Source organism: Carlito syrichta, unplaced genomic scaffold (genome assembly GCF_000164805.1).
Source record: "Carlito syrichta isolate Samal-C Ts95f unplaced genomic scaffold, Tarsius_syrichta-2.0.1 Scaffold302386, whole genome shotgun sequence".
Lineage (NCBI taxonomy): Eukaryota > Metazoa > Chordata > Mammalia > Primates > Tarsiidae > Carlito > Carlito syrichta.
The window spans coordinates 379628-398668 of NW_007246482.1; the positions used below are offsets into that span (position 1 = coordinate 379628).

Sequence of the window (19041 nt, forward strand, 5' to 3'; positions counted from 1 at the left end):
TGTGCCTCAGTGTCCTCTCCCGATGGGCAAGAGTGTACAGTTGCTGTCCCCAGCCCATTCCTTCCTGGGATGGAGACATTGACTTACAATTCTGAAGGCAGTCTGGACTCACTCTGTTGCCTCCGCCACAGGGAGAGGTTTCCAGGCGGGACCACCACAGCCCACCTCCCTTTGCCCCGCCGGCGCTGGCACTTCCTGCCGTCCACGACCGCATGGTGTACCTGGGCCTCTCCGAGTACCTCTTCAACACAGCTGGGCTCGTGTACCAACAGGCTGGGGCTTTGAGCCTGGTTCTTAAGGACGACATGGTAAGGCAAGCTGTGGGTGGAAGCAGGAAGAGCCCTGACCTCAGAACCCAGCAGACCTTCGGGATCTGAAGCTTTGTCCACACTGAGGGAGATCAGACCTGGATTTAAACATTAGTCCCCCCTTTCCAGCTGGGTGACCTAGTCCATCACTCAACCTCTCAGAGCCTCACCAGATGTGGTGGTGTGTGCCTGTAGTCCCAGCAGCTCGGGAGACTGAGGTGGGAGGATGCCTTCAGTTCAGGAGTTCGAGGCTGCAGTGAGCTATGAATGCACCTGCGCTCCGGTCTGGGTGACAGAGCAAGACCCTGTCTGAAAGAAACAAAGAGAGAGAGAGAGGGAGAGGGAGGGAGGGAGGACCTCAGTTTTCTGATCTGTAAAACAAGAGTGAGGATCAAATGAGATACTAATGCATGAGAAGCACAGAACACAATGCTTAGCATGTAGGAATGAGCAGGAAATGCAGCAGCCGCCGTTGACTGTGACCCGCCACATGTTGGACTCTGTAACCATCTCAACATCGTGATGAGGCAGAGGCTGGGTAATTGAAACTGGGACATCCTATGAGGCTGATCTGGGGGCAGATTGGGCTTTCTCAGGGACAAAATATGGGGACACTGGCAGTTGCTGACCCTCTGGACCAACCGCGGCAGAAGGTGTGGTCTGGCTTCCGGACGAGTTGCTGTGGAGGTTGTGGGTCTGTGGTCCATTTGTGTGTATGGGCTAGCCATCGTCCGCTCGTGTGTTCAGTTTCTCACCCCTGCACAGAACGTGCCCCTCCTCTTGATCTAGAACAGGACCCCCAAGATCCCTCTCTCTTCTCTGGCTACAGATTCCCAAGGACTCCCCATTCCGTCTGACAACCAAGTTCCTCGGAACCCTCCTACCACAGGTGAGGCAGGGCTTGTTCTGTCTGTCAGCTCATGAGGTGATCTGGGGGCTCTGGGGAGGGTTCTGGAGCTTGGAAGTCCAAGACCAAGGTGCATACAGGCTCGGTTTCTAGTGAGGGCTCTTTTCCTGGCTCACAGCTGCCTTCTTACTGGGTCCTACATGGCCTTTTCTCAGTACTTACATGGTGGATGGTGGAAGAACTCTCTGGTATTTCTCCTCCTCCTCCTCCTCCTCCTCCTCCTCCTTCTTCTTCTTCTTCTCCTTCTCCTTCGCCTCCTCCTCCTCCTCCTCCTCCTTCTCCTCTTCTTCTCTTCTTCTTCTTCTTCTTCTTGTCAGGTTTTCATTCTGTCATCCAGGCTGGAGTGCAGTGGCATGATCATGGCTCACTGCAGTCTCAACCTTCTGGGCTCAGGTGATCCTTCACCTTACCCTCCTGAGTAGCTGGGACTACAGGTGCATGCCACCAGACCTGGATAAATGTGAATTTTTTTTTTGTAGGAAAGAGGTCTTATTATGCTACCTAAACTGGTCTTGAATTCCTGGGCTCAAGTAATCCTCCAGCCTCAGTCTCTCAAAGTGATGGGATTACAGGCATAAGCCACCATGTCCAGCCTCTGGTATCTCTTCTTAGAAGGACACTAAATCAATCGGATCAGGACCCCACCCTTATGACCTGACTTAACCTCAGTTACTTCCTCAGAGGCTCCAGATCCAAATACAGCCACACTGGCGGTTAAACCTTCAACATTTGAATTTGGGGAGAACACAGTCAGTTCATAATAGCCTTTCTGGTGATGGCACCTCAGAAATGTCCATACAGAGAAGTTCTGGTTTCGAGGAGAGGTGTGGTTGGTAGGGGCACCCAGGGGCATTGTCTTGAAGCATCATTTGCAGAATAGTCACATTATTTCTACTCAGACTATGGTTTACCTGGGGGTGCATTGGAGGTTAGGAGAGGTGGGGGAAGGGCATCAAGGTCTCCCTAGTTCCCCCTTGAAGTTACTACGGCTCTCTGAGATCTGAGCAGAGATCTCCCCAAGCTAGGGAGGACTATGTGGAAAAGCATTCAGCAAGAGGGAACAGAGAGTGCAAAGGAGTTTTAGATGGGAAGAGAGCTTGTTGGACTTAAGGCACAGAAAGGGTTCCCATGACTGGAGATGGAGAAAGGGTTCCTGTGGCTGGAAATGAAGGACCAGAGTAGAGGTGTGTGGGATGGGCTTGGCAGGGTGCCAGGCGCTGGGCTGTGCGGTCTTAGGATGTATTCTAAGACCAGTGGGGAGACATTGGAGGTGTTTAAACAGGGACAGGGCAAGATGGGATCTAGAAGCATTTCATAAAACCACCCCTCTATTGGTCGTCCCCACTGGGGACTGCAGGTGGCCAAGATGTTCCCCAACATGGAGGCACAGTTTCACATCTCAGTGTCCTCCCCACCACACCTGTCCATGCAGCCTGCCGGCCTGGCCTTCAGGCCCACTCTGGAGACCCAGGCCTTCGCCGTCCTCCCCAACTCCTCCCTGGCCTCCCTCTTCCTGCTTGGCATGGTAAGCTGCTCGGGGGTGTGGGCAAGTGGGGAGCCCTGGGTGGTGCCAAGAGCACTGCCCTTGGAGTCGGGAGACCAGGCGAGAATCCCGCCCAGATTCAGACCTGGACAGTGTGACTCCAGAGCTCCAGCCCCTGAGGCTAGAGCCACTGTGCCCAGTTGCCCTGGGTCCTGTGGCATTCATTCACCAGTCATTCATTTGTGCCTTTTTTTATTCATGCAATTATTCATTCACCCAATTTTTCATCCATTCAATTATTCATTCCATGTTGGCTTGAGATATGTGTACTATTTCCAATTCTATCACTTTTATCTTTAGTCATTCAGTGATGCATTTGTATATTTGTTCACTTATTCAATTATTAATTCATTCAACTGTTTATTAGATTGTTGACTTGAAATATGTTGTAGCTTTTCTGGCTCCTATATGTATTCATTTATTCAATTGTTCATTTACTTACGCCTTTGTTTAACGAATCATTCATTAGTACATGAGTTCATTCATTCATCCCTCATTTGTTTAGTTATCATTCATGCATCTCCTTGTTTAGTCCTTCATTTGTGTATTTGTTTCTTTATTTATCCGTGTTTTTACTCCATGGTTGATTTCTGCATTCATTCCTTGCTCACCCCATCACTTTGCAAACATTTAGTGGCATCTACTGTGGCCACTGGGGCTGTGGTCCAAGCTCCCCCATAGGAGGCACTGAGAGGCCTCAGGCAGGTTGGCTGGGTCTCAGGCTGAGACTCACTTTGCAGAATGGGTTCTGAGGGGTAACCCAAGGCTACACAGATGGAGGCCTGAGCACAGATGCGGTGGGAATCTTGGTCTTCTTCCTCAAGAAACATTTTTTGAATGAATCAGTGAATGAGTGGCTGTGAAAGCAGGGCCAGCCTGGCCTCCAGTCACAGGGCTGCCTCACACAGCCCCTCCTGGGTCGTCTGGGAACTGAAGTGGTCCCAGGGGCGGCAGGAGAAGATGGAAGCCCACTGGCCGTCCAGAACTCGACTGCCACAAAGCCCAAGGAAGGCTTCCTACTCTTCTGGCTCTGCGGCCTGAACGGCAGGGGGGACCACCCCACCAAGTGGGGCGAAGCTGGCCCTCCTGGTCTTGGGCCTCACACAAGCTCACCGGGGCTGTCACTTTGCAGAGTACGAATGCTTCCATGAAGGTCAGCGCCAGGTCTGAAAGAATTGTTGGCGAACTCAGGCTGGACAGGTAAGGGGGCTGTGGGGACAGATGAGGGGGCAGCCCACCGTTCTTGGTGTCCATGGGAGAGCAATGTGTTGTTGCTTTCCTGCCTAAGAGTCAAACAGCAAGAGATGGACACAGTATCCCCATTCTGCAGATAGGGAAACATGCCCAGAGACATGGTGATTTGCCCAAGTCACATGTTGTATGGTGACCAACCATCTTGGTTGGCCCAGGAGAGACTCCATCTTCACCCTGAAAGGCCTGTACCCTGGGACCTGTCAGTTGCATGGCTTGGGGGTAGCAGTCGGGGATGTGCTGAGCCACTATGGAGGCCGGCACCCTGCCCCCAGCCTTCCTTGAAACTTGGAAGTCGTATTTCAGCTCCTCATCCCACCCCTGGGACTTCAACAACCTAAGAGAAGCTGGAAGGCACCTGATCCGGGTGTGAATTCTGGTAGCAGAGCTTGTGGGTAGCTGTGAGGGCGCCGACATGAGGCTGCCACATTTGGAGCGCAGCTCACCTTGGTGAACACCAGCACTCTGCAGCCTCAGTTTCCCCAGCTGTCAAATCCGGGGGTTCGGATTCTGGGAAGCGAATTATTCTTTGCCAACAGTATCATTGTGAAGATTAAATGAGGTGTAAATGTGGACTGAAGCCTTGAAAATGCTTCAGGGTATATAATAAACACTCAATGAACAAGAGGGAAAGAGAAAGAGAAACGTGTAACGAGAAATGGAGAAAGAGACAGACAGACACAGAAAGAGGAAAACACTCAGAGAAAGAGACAGAGAAACTCAAAGGAAGAGAGGGTGGGAGGGGAGAGACAGAGAAAGAGAGAAAGGATGAGAGCAACAGAGACAGAAACAGATGGGGAGACACATTAAGAGACAGACACTCAGAGAGACAGAGGGAGGAGGAGACAGAGAGGAGACACTCAGAGAGACAGAGGGAGGGGAGACAGAGATGAGGAGATAGAGAAGGGGAGACAGAGAGGAGAGAAACCCAAGCGCATGCCCTGTACTTCTACCTGGCATCCACCCCTGGTCAGCCCCACTGGGGCCAGGAGCTCTGCCCCCGCCTCGGGCACAGGGCTTTGCTGTCACCTTGCCATGGGCTCCTAGGTTTCCATGCTGCTCCTTCCTCCTGGCATCATGTTGACAAGTGTTCTCGCTTCAGAAACGTGGATTTCATTTTTCTTGAAGTGCCTGGAGGCCACTCAGGAGGATACGGCTGGGTGTCAGCTGAGCCCAGACTCTGAAATACACAGGACCCGGTGCAGGGAGCAAGAACCCACAGGACAGGGACCCGGGGGTTCGGATTCTGGGACGCGAATACCAGTGTTCCATGGTGCAAAGTGCTGGAGAAGCAAGGGCATCGGCCTTGGGAAGCCGAGTTCTAAATCCTGCATGACTGATTGTCAGCTGCATGACCTGAGGCAGTCGCTTGACCCCTCTGAGCATCAGTTTCCTCATCTGTAACAGGAGAGCATGATGGCCCTGCTTCTTGGAGTGTTGCTGGAGTTCACCAGGATGAAGTCCCCCCCCCATAGTGAATGGTCCAATAAACAGTCGCATGTCTCCCCCTTTCTCTGAGATCACTGTGAAAATGCCATAAAGGCCATAAAAGGGGAATCATTTATTGGCTCAGGTAACTGGAAAGTCCAAGGTTTTCAGGCAGGAGTGGACCCAGGTGTCTAAATGATGTCCCTAGGAATCTGTCTCCATCTCTTGGCTCAGTTGTCCTCTCTGCTGACTCCATTCCCCAGCAGGCTGTCGCCAAGTGGTGGCAAAATAGTCACAAGGAGCTTCCTTGTTTTCCTGGAGAAAAGGGAATGCCTCCTACCTGACAGTCCCATCAGAAGTCCCAGGGGTGGGAGTGGACATGGGTGGGTATCCACTGGGGTGGGTCCCTTCATCCTGGTGCTTGGGTCCTCGCACACCCAGCACTTGGTGGTTTAGCCCCCCTCTCCTCTACAGGCTGCTCCTGGAACTGAAGCACACGAATGTTGGCAACTTCCCGGTGAGTCTGAGGGCCTCGATGGCTCCTTCCTTGTCCTGATCTGAGGGGGACATATCACAGGCTCGTGGCATTATTTGGCTTCATTTGCATGTAATTTGGTTGTGAACTAGTGGTTCTGGGAGTTTTATGGGCAGGGAGACCTGAGTGGGCGTCCCTGCCCTGTGCTTACTGACCATGAGGCCTTGGGCAAGTCATTGCCCTTCTCTGAATCCAGCCTCTCCCCTCCTGCATTGGTGTGGTGAGGTTTAAATGAGACTAAATGTGCACACTCCGGTACAGAAAATGTGCCCAACAAGTATTTGCTAACCAAACACAGTAACTACTACATACCGGGCACTGCTCCAGGTGGGAGGTATGTCAATGAATGAGACAGGCATGTGATGACGTCCCAGAGCCTCACGTGGTGGTGGGGAGACAGACAGTGAGAAAAGTCACAGTCATGGCTATGGCAACCCAAATGGGGGTGGGGTAGAAAGTGATGGGGAGAATTAGGTGTCAGAGGGTGTGATGAGGGAAGGCCCCTCTGAGGAGATGATCTTTGGACTGAAGGGTGAGAAGGAGCCAGCAGAAGGACTGGCAGGAGCAGAGGCCCTGTGGTGGGAGACAAGCTTGGCATGTCTGGGGAATGGAGGACAGGAGCGATTGGAACAGGGCAAGCAGGAGGCATTGGAGGAGATGTGGCCAGAGACGCAGATGGCGGTTGGCTCCCCCATGGCTTTCCGAGCCAGGGGAGAGGAAAGTGAATCGCGCTGAACAGCATTGAGCCGTCAGTACACTGTCTCCTGCAGGGAGGAACATGACCTGGTTTACACCTTAGTGAATGCCCCTGGCTGGCCTGGCATAGCGGAGATGGGTTACAGACCGGGATCAGTGGGGGGGGGGTGTCTGTCCAACTGAGGCGAGGGCTGGGACTCGGCCAGAAAGGAGGGAAAACGCAGTAGGACAAGATTTTGGAAGTGACTTTAGACAGACCTTGGTGAGAGATGGGGCATGTGTGTGGCGAGGGAAAGGACTGTCAAGACGGTTCTAGAGTCTGGGATGGAGCCACTAGGAAATGGCAGAATCTTTCATGGAGATGGAGTGAGGGCCAGTCGGAGGGGGAGCAGTCATCCTTCCACCGCCCAAGTAGGTGATTCTACCGCCCTTGCTGTCCTCCCCAGGGCACTGACAGTGGGTTGACCCTACAGAGAGTAAGCACTCGTCCATGCCATCTGACATGGCCACCCTGTGTCCACCCTGAGTCTTACATCAGCAGCCCTGGTGTGGTGATTGTGGCCAGGGTCTCACCGCACTGACCTGAGTCTGCTGCTGGGTCTCTGGTTGACCCTAACATCCACGGCTCCCACCACATAGTACCTTGTGAGCCACCCAGCCCCAGAGTCCTTTGTCCCAATGTCCCCTCCAAATCTGTATGGATCGAGCCAGTCGTTTCCATCTAATGAGATTACAATAAACAGGAGGACCGAATGCAACTTCATTGTATTTTCATGGATTTACTGGTACCAAGGATCTCTTGGTGGCTTGCCTAAGTCCATAACTAACTTCTGTTTCTGCAGAAAATAAAAAGTTCCTAGGATTCTTAAGAAGGAGGGCCCTACATTCAGATAGCCCAGGGAATTATAGCCCAGGGAAAGAAACTCGATTGTTCCAGAAACAAAAATGCATACATTTACAAGTTGTAAAAGTCACCACTACAGGAAATCATCTTGAGGGTTGTATACTATTTTTGAATTTTTAAAATTATTTTCAAAGCAAGACACATGTACTATAGAGCAACCAGAACCTGCAAATTGGCAAAACAAAGGAAAGAAAAACCATATTTCCATCACTTAGTTAATAATTTGGAACATACCCTCCTTGACCTCTTGCTATGTCTGTTTAATTACAAAATGGAATTATGTGATTTCTACAGCCTGTTCTTCCTCACTCAATATATCACAAATATCTCTGTGTTGGTCATTATATTTCTTCAATACCATTCTTAACAGTTGTACAATGCATCACCATCTACCCCAAGTGATTCCCCTGTTGCCGGACATGTGGCTTGCTTTTAGTTTGTTCTGGTTAAATGTATCTCTTTGGCAACCATGCTTACATTCATATTTTTGCCTTCATTATTTCCTTAGGAGGCATGCTTGCTGACACAAAAGGCACACACATCTGTAACGTTTTTGATGGTTTGCCAAATACCCGCCCCAAAAGGCGGATTCAATCTGTCCTCTAGTCTGCAGGGTTTCACAAAATGCATTTTGGTAAAACAAGTTTTTTCCCGGTTTGAACGCTCTCTGGTGACCTTCCTCATCATTGTCGTGAGCTGGAGGAAAACCTTGTACTTCACCACCCAGAACATGCTTTACGTCTGGAACCATTAGAGCAAAAAAGCCACCTCCATGACCCTGATCGGGCTGCTGAGTTTTCACACACTATGGTGTCCATCTCAGTGGTTCTCCCAGCTGGGAGGCTGCTGAGTGGTGCGGGTGGAAGAGGGCAGGGGTGACGAGGACGGCTGGCCCTGCGGTGCCCTGAGATGTGGTTTGTTCTCCTTTGGGTTTCAGGTTGAACTGCTGCAGGCTCTCATGGACTATGTGGTGCCCACGCTTGTGCTTCCCAGGGTTAACCGTAAGAAAATTTGTGGTCCTGGGGCAAGAGGGCAGAGTTGACGACCTAGAGGCACCTGACATCTGGCCCCAGGTGGGAGGGCTGGTCACCTTAAGCAAATCTCGGGCAGCATCCGACCAGAAAGGGGATGGAGCACAGAGGAAACTCACACAGGCTGAGTGGCCATGGCTCCTCCATCGCGTGGCCCTCACAACGGCCCCGGAGATGGAGGACTACTAGGATCATCTCCAGTTCTCACGGAGGACGTGGAAGACCAAAATGATGATGGGACTCATCTCAGGTCACAGAGCAGGCAAGAGGTTGAGCTTGGGTTTGACCCCAGCTCTGAAGCCAGAGCCCGTCATCTTTTCCTGATTCTGGAAGAAACTCAGGGGATCTCCTGCTGACCCCAGTGAAGGGCTTCAGGCAGGCCCACCCCTAGTCTTTAAGAGCCAGGGCCAAAGTACAGATAGAGGCCCACAAGCCTGTGCTAGGATAATTATACATTAAAATTAATGCCCCAGGCTGGGCTTGGTGGCTCAGCCTGTAATCCCAGCACTTTGGGAGGCTGAGGCGAGAAGATTGCCTGAGCCCGCGGGTTCGAGACCAGGGCAACTTGGCAAGACCTTGTCTCTGCACTATATCAAAAAAATTAGCCGGGCGTGGTAGCAGTAGTTCCAGCCACTTGGAAGGCTGAGGTGGAAGGATCGCCTGAACCTGCAGGTGGAGACTGTGGTGGCCATGAGCATGCCACTGCACTCCAGCCTGGGCAACCGAGTGAGACTCCAACTCAAAAAAGAAAGAAAGAAAGAAAAGAAATTAACGCAGCAGACTGTCATATAGAGTGTGACACATCTACCCCATGATCTAACCTCCTACCTTGGCAAATGTAGCGTCATAAGGACCTGGGAGACCAGGCTCAAATTTAGAATTCCCCGAGTTCCACGCCAGAATGACAGCATGATAGGGAGTGGGGGAGGTGCTGGTCCCAGCTGCTGCCCATCTCTGGCTTTATCCTAAACATTGAGGGTCTTCATGCACGCACATGTAGATCCATGCTGGGGCGTGGTGTACACCAGCAGTGCTGTGTCCTCAGCCGTCATGGGGAAGAGTCACGCAAGTCCTGGGGCTGATGCAGGACAGGGGAGGGCAGGCTCCGGGCAGCCTCCCTCTCAGGGTTAGGCCCATGCCAGTCCCTGCCCACGGCCAGGCACACTGGGCCAGGGAGGCTGCCCGCCCTGGTGCTCTGGCCTCCCCTCCACCTGGTCCTCACCTCTGGTCTCCAACACAGAGAGGCTGCAGAAAGGTTTCCCTCTCCCGATGCCCGCCAGGGTCCAGCTCTACAACCTGGAGCTTCAATCTCACCAGGTGAGTCCCCAGGTCTCTTTTGACAACTCTCCCATAACAACATCGACCGGTAGCTGCGACGCTTCCTCTGTGTGTGTGCTGTTGCTAAGCAGAGATGGCGGCCGAGGTTCAGAAAAGCTGAATGTGTTAAACAAAGGCCAGATTCAAAGCCAGCCCCAACTTAGAACCAGGGCTGATCATTCCCACACCACACTCAGCAAAAATGGGACTCAGTGTGGCCAAGTTGCCTCTTTAATAAGGTGGGTGCCTGTGCGTATTTCACAAACACACACGGCGTCCTTCTTGTGCATCCAGACTCATGCTAGGCACAGGGGGGTCCAAGACGTGGTCAGTGGCTGGCAGATTTAGACACGGCGCAGAGGGCTCCTAGCAGCTTCCGCTCAGCCTGACCTCCACCACATTTGACACGGCCCTGGCCTCGGCACACCTTCCTTTCCCAGGTTCCCGCTGCCCCCTGGGCTGTTGCCATCTCCTCTGCGTGTCCGCTGCTCCTTCTTTGCAAGCTGGAGGTCTCCTGGGTTCCAGGCTCCCCTCTGCCCCCACTGTTGGCTGTGCTCAGTCACTCTCATCAACCCCTCTGGCTGAACTGCCACCGTGTGCCACCCAGTGGCCCAGCCCTCTTATTTTTCCCAACTCCCGGCTTGTGCACTTCTGGCTTCCTTATGTCTCCTCCCTGTGGCTCCTCAGCCTGGCTCATGCCAGCAAAGCTGTTATGTCCACAGCAAAACCATCACCCCACACTGCCGTCCTCACCTTGGCCAAGGGCTGTCCTGATCACCTGTGGACCTCATGGGAAACCCCCACGTCCCCCGGATTCCTCATTCTCCCTCACCCCGATGTGCAGTCTGTCAGTCCCCAGTTCTTTAGCCCAGGGAGCTTGTGAGGTCGAGAGACCGTGGAAAAGTGGCCAAGAAAACAGAGAAAATGCATCCTCACGCTCCCACATTTCACTGGGTTCCCCCCATAGCACAATTTCATTTCTCCATTTCTAAGCTTCGGAGTGAAGGACACAGAGGAGCAGAGAAAAGAATTCTGCAGCCTTGACTGGAGCCAGGGCTCCCTTGAGCTGCCACGAGGCAGAGATGACAAATGAAACCCCCAAAGCAGCCTGGAGCTCGGCGTCTGAGAAGGCGCAGCTGCCGGGGAAGGTGCTGGCTGATTCGCTGGCAACCCCTGATATGCAGACCCCAGCGGTGAGACCCTGAGTGCTCCCCACCAGCCCTGACAGCAGTCAGAGCTCACTCTGCTCCTTCCCAGCGGGCGGGCTCCAGAAAGGCCTGCTTAAAGCCCCAGCAGCCCCACACTCACAAACAGGTCATCTCCAGCTGACAACGTGCTCCCATCTCTCCCCAGAATTTCCTGATGTTCGGCGCAGATGTCCGCTATGCCCGAAGTCGCCGGGGTGGTGGGGCTGTCCGGTCATGCCCGTTCCGGTTTCTCAGGGGTCCATTCTAGATCTTGACCAGGAGCCCCTCGTTCAGATTCAGGAATGATGTCAACAGGGGAACCCTGTTCACTGGAAAATTGCGTGGTGTCTGTTTTAGGGAGTATGAGCTTCTTTCAAGGGTGAAGGTTGCACAGGTATTTCTTCTAGAAATTGTGCTTCAGTTGTGCCCATGACAGTTTGTGTGTGTGTGCGTACTTCACGGAGAAAAAAAAAAAACCCTCTGTCTTTTCCTGCAGATTCTGTGTGTTGGTGTTGCTTCTTGTTTTGTGTTCATCTATTTATTTACTCACTGGCTGTATCCAGTGGTGCCAACAGCGCCAGTTTACAGCACAGATACAGTCACCTCTTTTTTTCCCATAATTAATCTGTTGAGTCCCCACACACCTACATGAGCAGAAAGCGTCATGTTCTCGGTGTCCTTGGAGTTTCTTAGTCCACATTCCTAACGTCACAAGGGTCTAAGGAACCCATCAGCCCACCGAGCTGTTGCTCTTGCCACTGCCACACGGTGTCACCGTTGAGCGGCGAGGCTGCAAAGCCGACGTTTTCCTGTGTAGTCCTCAGTCGGCTGAGACTGTTGTTCCTGTCATCACCACTCGGTGTCGCTGTTGAACATCTTCCCGCACAGCCTGTCTTCCCGTCCCCACACTGGGGCTCCCTGGGGGGTGACTCTCCGGTCCAGCCACTGTGCCCAAAGCAGAACTCTGGGCCAGTGACCAAGGTCACTGAGGTTTTCCGCTTCAGCCATATCTTTGGGGGCAATTAGCACCCCATGACTCTCTGGGCCCTGGTGTGGATGCCAGCTCACCACAAGGCAGACTGTCTTTGGACTCCTGGGGAGTTTTCCCAGGGGCTTTGGGCCTTTCCTACCATGGGACACCAGGTGGGGCTGTCTCAGGGCACGAGATGGGTTTTATGGCCTTGTGCTTCAAACTGACTGAGGAGTCCTGGAAGGCCTGTCTACGCGGTGGCGTTGGGTCTGAGGTCAGAAGGATAAGCAACAGCACACCTGAAGAACTGAAGCAGACTGTGGAGTGGGTCGACACGGCCAGGTTTAGCCTTTCAAATGCATTGTTGTGACTTCTAAAAGCATCAGAAGGGCCAAAGTGGAAGGGGTGGGCACCAAGCCGAAACCTCTTGTCATTCAGCCTTCAGCCAGGTGGGCAAAATCGGAGACACATTTGCAGCAAAGACGAGCAGATAAAGGGCATTTATTTTATTTTTAAAGAAAAATGTACACACGTCTGCCAACACTGACTCTCTGTTAGGGCTCCAGGGCCACTCAGGAAGGGAGAGTCCTTGATCAAGCACTCACAGGAGTCAGCAGAGACATGGACGATCTCAGCTCATCCTTACAGCTGTCTCCACGCCCTATGATGGGCACCATCCGGTCCTTTTGGAGTGAGCTACTCCCCCCAGATCGCACAGCTGCTGAGTGGCAAAGCTCGAACTCCCACCCTATCTGGCATCAGAGCCCCTGCTCTTTCCAGTCCTGCCAGCCATCAGAATCTTGTCTGTTTGGGGGCTTAGCACTTGACATGTTTCAGGCAGGCCTGCTGTGTTCAGTTGCACTGGTTGTGCTCTGTAAAAAGGCACCAGGTTCAGGAAACAAAAATCTTCCTCTAATTGTCCACCAGGAGAGTGTGTCTTTTTCTATGCTCCAAAGACTAGTGGAGACCCCAAATAGGAACAGAAGAATAGCCAGTAAGGCCAGGAGGAAAGCATGAGATAGCTGGGAGGCCAGGAAGGGTATCCAGGACACTGTGTCTGTTCCAAAAGATAAAGGAAGCCACTGGAGAATCTGGAGCAGGAGAAAGTCACAGTCCAGCTCATAGCTTTAAAAGACCCCTCTGGCTGCTGTGGGAGAACAACTGGCAAGTGCAGAGAGACCCTTGCCCTCCCGTACCCTTCCCTTTGGAGATAATTGGCTTCTTGCACCTGCCTCTACTTTCCAAGACACAGGGGTGGCTCCCGCTCCACTCTAGAAAACATGCAGCTATTTCTTAGACCTGGAGACGGGTGTGTGGAGCACAGTGTGCCTGGGGCCTCTCTCCGGCAGCTGATGAGGGGCAGTGGTCTGCGGGCCAGGGTTTGCGGAGGATCCCCACGCCCTCCAGAAGCTGCTGGGCTGCCTGCCGAGCCGCCACAGACCAGCCTCTCCCTTCGGGCTGAGCATTGACTGCTCCGATGACGGTCACGGAGTGGGGCTTCAGACGGTGGTGCTGAAATGTTCTAAATTAGAGTGGTGATGGTCGCACAACTCTCTGAATATATAAAATCATTGAACTATACACTTTAAGTAGGTGAATGTTATGGCACATGGAATATGTCCATAAAATTGTTTTAAACAAAAGAAAGAAAGAAAGAAAGAAAGAAAGAAAGGAAGGAAGGAAGGAAGAAAGAAAGAAAGAAAGAAAGAAAGAAAGAAAGAAAGAAAGAAAGAAAGAAAGAAAAGAAAAGAAAAAACAAGAATTGTCCACAGCCGACTGCCCAAAAGCTCACCATTCAGCCACTTCCCGTCCGGGATAACCATTGCCCTCTAGAGGCTCCTTTGGGAAATGCTGATTTATTACATATGAGGGAGGGGTAACTCGCGGGAGGAGGGAAGGGGGAAGTGGGTCACATGGAGAGTAACTGCTGTCCTCAGGCTGCCATATCACGCATGCTGCCCTGGGTTGATCCCTTCAGGCTCGTTACCCCATTCAGTCCTCAGGAGGGTTCCAAAGGTGGACAGGGTGGCTCTCACTCTCCACATGAGGAGTCTGTAGGGAGGCTGTGTGGCCGGCTGAGGTGGCCTGGCTCAGTGTTCAGAGCCTGGGCTCTGGAGTCACTGGCCCTGGTTTCAAACATTATCCCGGCCTCCCACGGGCTGCGTGACTTTGCAAATGATACTTACCCTCTCTGGTCCTCTATTTCTTCCTCTGAAAAGGAGAGGTAAAACCCTGCCCTCTTCTTTGGCATGAAGTTGTCAGGAAGAAGGAGCTATAACTAAGCTCATGGCACAGTGATTAAGGACACAAGCTGTGGTCCTGGACATCTTGGGTTCAATTCTCAGCTCTGCTGTTTACCAGCTGTGTGACCTTGGGCAGTTGGCTTAATTCTCTCATCTCTGATTTTCTCATCTGTAAAGGGAACGCTATAACAGTACCTACTACATAGAGCTGTTACGAGAATCAAATACATGTAAAATACAGAAGTCGACAGGAGCAGTCTAGGATAGCGCCAGTGTTAATCAGCCCAGTTCTTCTCACTATACTGAAAAGACTGTGTCTGCCCTGCCATGTGTGTATTCCTGAGGCCTGCCACAGAGTAGGTGCTCAATTATATTTACTGTAAGAATGGCCTGTGGTTGAAACCCGCATGTGTATGTGGTCAGTGATTCTCTAAGTGCGGCCCAGGGCTGTCTGCCTGGACGGGCCTGACCCAAGACTCCATGTCTGGGCTAGCAGAGGGCTAGGCTTCTCTCGGGTTCAGCAGTGGGCTCACAATGCAGCCTGCGCCAGCCCTTTTCTTGTGCCAGGCCTCAGTTTTCCCATCTGTTAAGACAAGGGCTCTGTGGAATCAGGAAAAGAAGTCAGTACGGTGGGCTCTGGCAAATGCGGAAAAATCTCTTCTTGCTGAGAAATGTTCATTTTGACAGAAGCTCCTTGGGGTCTCCAAAGCTGTCAAGGCCCAGTGAAATGAGGCTACTGTGGGACTTTCAATGTGGCCAATTGCGGAGCGGGCTGGGGGGGGGGAGATGGGACGTCCTGGAGTCCCTAGGTTCCTCCTGGGGGGAGGGGCTGCGCAGCCACACCGCCAGCCCTGTTCCAGGGGCTCCTGCATTCCGAGTAGATGACACCAGCCTTCAAACCACAAAGGATTCATTGGCATTCCTATTTTCATTTTGTAAATCCACATGTCTCAGGGCTCATAGTGTGTGTGCATGTGTTTGCATGCATGTGTAGCGTGTGTACGTGTGCCTATATGACTGCAGGGGCTGGGGCAGGGGACTGCCATAAATATCAAACCCCAACTCCTAAGTACCCTGCAGAGATTGAGACCTGCAGACCTTCATGACATCAGCCTCTTTCAATAAGAGCCGACATGTTGTCAGGAGTGTGACCGCCACAGAACACGAGGGGAGCGGAGTTTCAGAACTGCTGAGCTTGGAGGGAACCTGGGGCTTGGTTAGTCCCTTGCTCCTGAAGCACGAAGTTCAATCTGCGGTCAGCAGCAACGCTGCGCCTGGGAGCTTGTTAAAATAGAGAGGCTCAGCCCCACAAAGCAGCCGGATGACGAGAATTTACACTTAAACAAGATCCCGGCGGTGGTGGGGGGGAGTGGATTTGCTGCACTCTCCAAAAAGCATTTCCAGAAAGCTGTCCCAGACCTTGCCCCGGTCTGCGTTTGGGCGGAGTTCGCCCCAGGCCCCACAGCCCAGCAGGAGCAGAGCCGTGTTAAAGACCTGTTCAGACTCTGGAAAAGAATTCCAGGCTTTCTGTGGGAGGCAGGCAGAAGCCACACTCAGAATCACCAATGGTGTCCAGCCAGGTCCAGGCGGGAAAGCGGGCCCCAGCTGGATGGCTCCTGGGGTTTGAAACTGTTTGAGAGTTGGGGACAAGCTTGCAGGAACAGACCTGGGACTAGCCTCCCTGGGCTCCGAGCAGCCAAGAAAGGCTTGGAGCATCCCGGCCCAGAGAGCAGGAGCCACAGAAGCGGGTGGGGTGGGGAGGGGCTGGGGTTGCCAGGAAGCCCACAGCCGCTGCCAGAGCTGCGATCAAGAGAAGGGCGCCGAGAAAGTGCTTGTCCCCTGACCTCTTGTCATACTGCCTTTTGATTGAGCCCAACTAAAGATGAGGAAACTGAGTCACAGAGTGCCCAAGGTCATCTGGTGGGAGAGCTAGGACTCAAGCCCAGACCGTCTGGCCTCAGAGTCCATAAAGACAAATGTGAAGTTTGTTCATTCCTTCGTCAATTATCTACTGTGCTCTGTTCAGGGTCCCAGACAGTGTGGACTCCACATTCTGGGTTTTCCAAAGTCTTTGCCATCAAGACTTTTGTAGTCAGAACATAGTAAACACCAACCTTGTTAAGACAGAGTTTTTTCTGTAGTAGGGTGGTGGCTGGAGCGGTGACAGCTGCCACTTTTGTGGAAGTGGAAGGACAGCCTGGCAGAAGAAGGGCTCAGAGGTTCTGGCCAGCATTGGGGTCACGCTGCTCCCCACAACCTCTGCTGGGTCCTGGGCCATCAGCAGGGATTTCAGCCAGGGCTGAGTGCCTGCGGGGGGCGGAAGCCTGGCCTGAGCCACATGGCATGCTGGCCGCCTGCTGGGCAGCTCTAAGGTCCAAAGGTCACGGCTGTGGGTCATTCCCACCCCCCGCAAACGGCTCCCAGCTGGGGCCATCCTCAAACTGCAGCCGGAGGAAGAGTGACGTCCATGTTCCCATGAGGTCCCCGCTCTCCTCCCCACCTGGACAGGAAGCAGCAAGCAGAGCGCCCCAGGTACCTGGAACACGCCTGTGAGCCCCCCTGCCCAGGGCTCTACAGGCTGGCTCCTCAGCCTTGGGTCTCGCCTCAGCTCACCACCTCCCAGAGGCCCGCGCTGCCCGGCGTTCTGGAATGGCAGCCCAGGCCTGGGCTCCAGCCCCTGCTGGGCAGCTGTGGCCCACATGGCTCCACACCACCGAGCCTCAGGATCTGCACCTCGCCATGGGGGTGCCATGCAGGGTGAGGGGAGACTCACAGCCTCACCAGCATGGCACCTGCACGGAGCAGGGTTTGATAAATACCGGCTTCCTTCCAGTCCACAGGTTGTGCTGGGGCCGCAGGATCTGGAAGGCTCCGTCCTGCCCTCAGGGACCAGCCAGGCTGGTGGGTGGGACAGATGCGAACACCGGCAAACCTCGGCCCCAATGACAGGAATCACACGGTACAGACCAGAGAGGTTTGGGCGGGGGGGCTCCCTGTGCTGAACATGGGACGTTCTGACCTGAAGTTTGTGTCTTCCAGAGCCATCTGTGACCCACTGGAAAGGCACCTGTCACTCCCACCTCATGGATTGGTTGAGACAGTCACCAAGACCCACCCATCCAAGGGAAGGAGAGAGACTCCATCTTTTGATGGGAGGAGTATCAACTAATTTGTGGACATATTTTTAAAAGACTTACAATTACCAAAAAGCAGAGAGTGGTTGATACTATGATGGAAAAAATGCAAGGGATTCTGGGGCCTCAAAGGGGGACCTTTCTGTAATTCCAAGAAACATGGAGGTAGTCAGGGAAGGCTTCCTGGAGGTGAGGACAGAGCAAAGCTCACAAACATAGAGTGCTGGGGCAAAACTCTACAAAGGAAGCACAATCCCTACTATAAATTTTGATTTCCAAAATGAAATTATATCATCTTTACTTACTGCAATTATAACATATGCCCAGAACCATACCCCCAAGAAATAAAAATTTTAAATATCAACAAACAAAAAGATTTTTTAAAACACCCATAATCCAACCATCCAACCAGAGACAACCCTTCATAACTCCTTGCTAAATCTTTTCCCAATCGGTAAACATGGAAACCTATTTTGAACAGCAAAATTAGAACCTTCCTCTAAGATGCCATTGCGAGCCAACCCTACAAGAGCGTTTATTCCCATAACGAACCCATTTTGCAGCCTTACTTCAAACACGTGTCAAGTTCATTTGTCCAGTGCCCGTCTGTTGGATACACTAGTTTGGGTCTTGCTTGTTCCTCCCTGTTTCACACAGCACAGCAATGGCATCTTAGTGCAGCGACTTGTTTGCACAAGGACCTAGTTACATAGTTAGGGGCAAGTTCCAGAAGCAGAATTCCGGGATCACAGGGCACACAGCTGTTTAAGGATTTGCCAATCGCCTTCCAGAAAATGTTGCCACCAGAGAGGTTTGAGAATGCCTGCTTTCCTGTGGGGGAAACATTTAATTTTCATTTTTAATTTTATTTTTTGAGTCGGAGTCTCACACTGTCACCCAGGCTGGAGTGCAGTGGCATGCTCACAGCCACTGAAGCCTCGATCTGCTGGGCTCAGGTGATTCTTCCACTTCAACTTTCCAAGTAGCTGGAACTATAGGCATGCGCCCCCACGTCCAGCTAATTTTTTGAGTTATTGTAGCGATGAAGTCTCACCATGTTGCCCAGGCTGGTCTTGAACCCCATGGGCTTAGGCAATCCTCTCGCCCCTGCCTTCCAAAGTACTGGGATTACAGGCGTGAACCACTGCCCCTGGTCAACATTTAATTTTTAAGTAGAGTTGAGTATCACAGAGAGAGTTTAGATGGCGCCAGATGTGGCTTCAGTCTCAGTCCTGCCATTTGCTGGGTGTGAGATCTTAAGGGAGTAATGTGGCTTCTCAGAGCCTTAGTTTCCTGGTCTACAAAACCAGGCCTTCCTAGCTGAGCTCTCAGGAGACAGGCAGAGATGAGGCGAGCTGAATGGAGGTCTTTCTGTGGGAAGGGTGGGCAGGGATGATCTCTTGGGGCCAGGACAACTCGCTCTCTGATCTGGGCATTGACAACTGGCTTCTGAATATGACCCGTGACCCCAGTGGTGTCGTAAGGTGTTCCAGCCCCTGTGCCTCCCCTTCCCGCTTCCAGGAGCCGCCCTCCCTCAGGACCCACCCCTAGCTCTGGGCCTGGATTATGTAAGGGCACTGGACTCAG

General features: G+C 52.6%; 1 protein-coding gene across 1 annotated transcript in view; it reads left to right on the forward strand.

Annotated features, from left to right (window-relative positions):
- The window catches only part of BPI (bactericidal/permeability-increasing protein), a 28183-nt gene extending 16808 nt beyond the window's left edge, over positions 1 to 11375 (forward strand). The window contains exons 8-15 of the mRNA XM_008056528.2: positions 132 to 308; positions 1138 to 1197; positions 2573 to 2740; positions 3891 to 3958; positions 5912 to 5954; positions 8510 to 8573; positions 9844 to 9920; positions 11274 to 11375. Coding sequence (XP_008054719.1) covers positions 132 to 308; positions 1138 to 1197; positions 2573 to 2740; positions 3891 to 3958; positions 5912 to 5954; positions 8510 to 8573; positions 9844 to 9920; positions 11274 to 11375 — 759 coding nt within the window. The remainder of the gene's footprint in view (positions 1 to 131; positions 309 to 1137; positions 1198 to 2572; positions 2741 to 3890; positions 3959 to 5911; positions 5955 to 8509; positions 8574 to 9843; positions 9921 to 11273) is intronic.
- The last annotated feature ends 7666 nt before the right edge of the window (positions 11376 to 19041 follow it).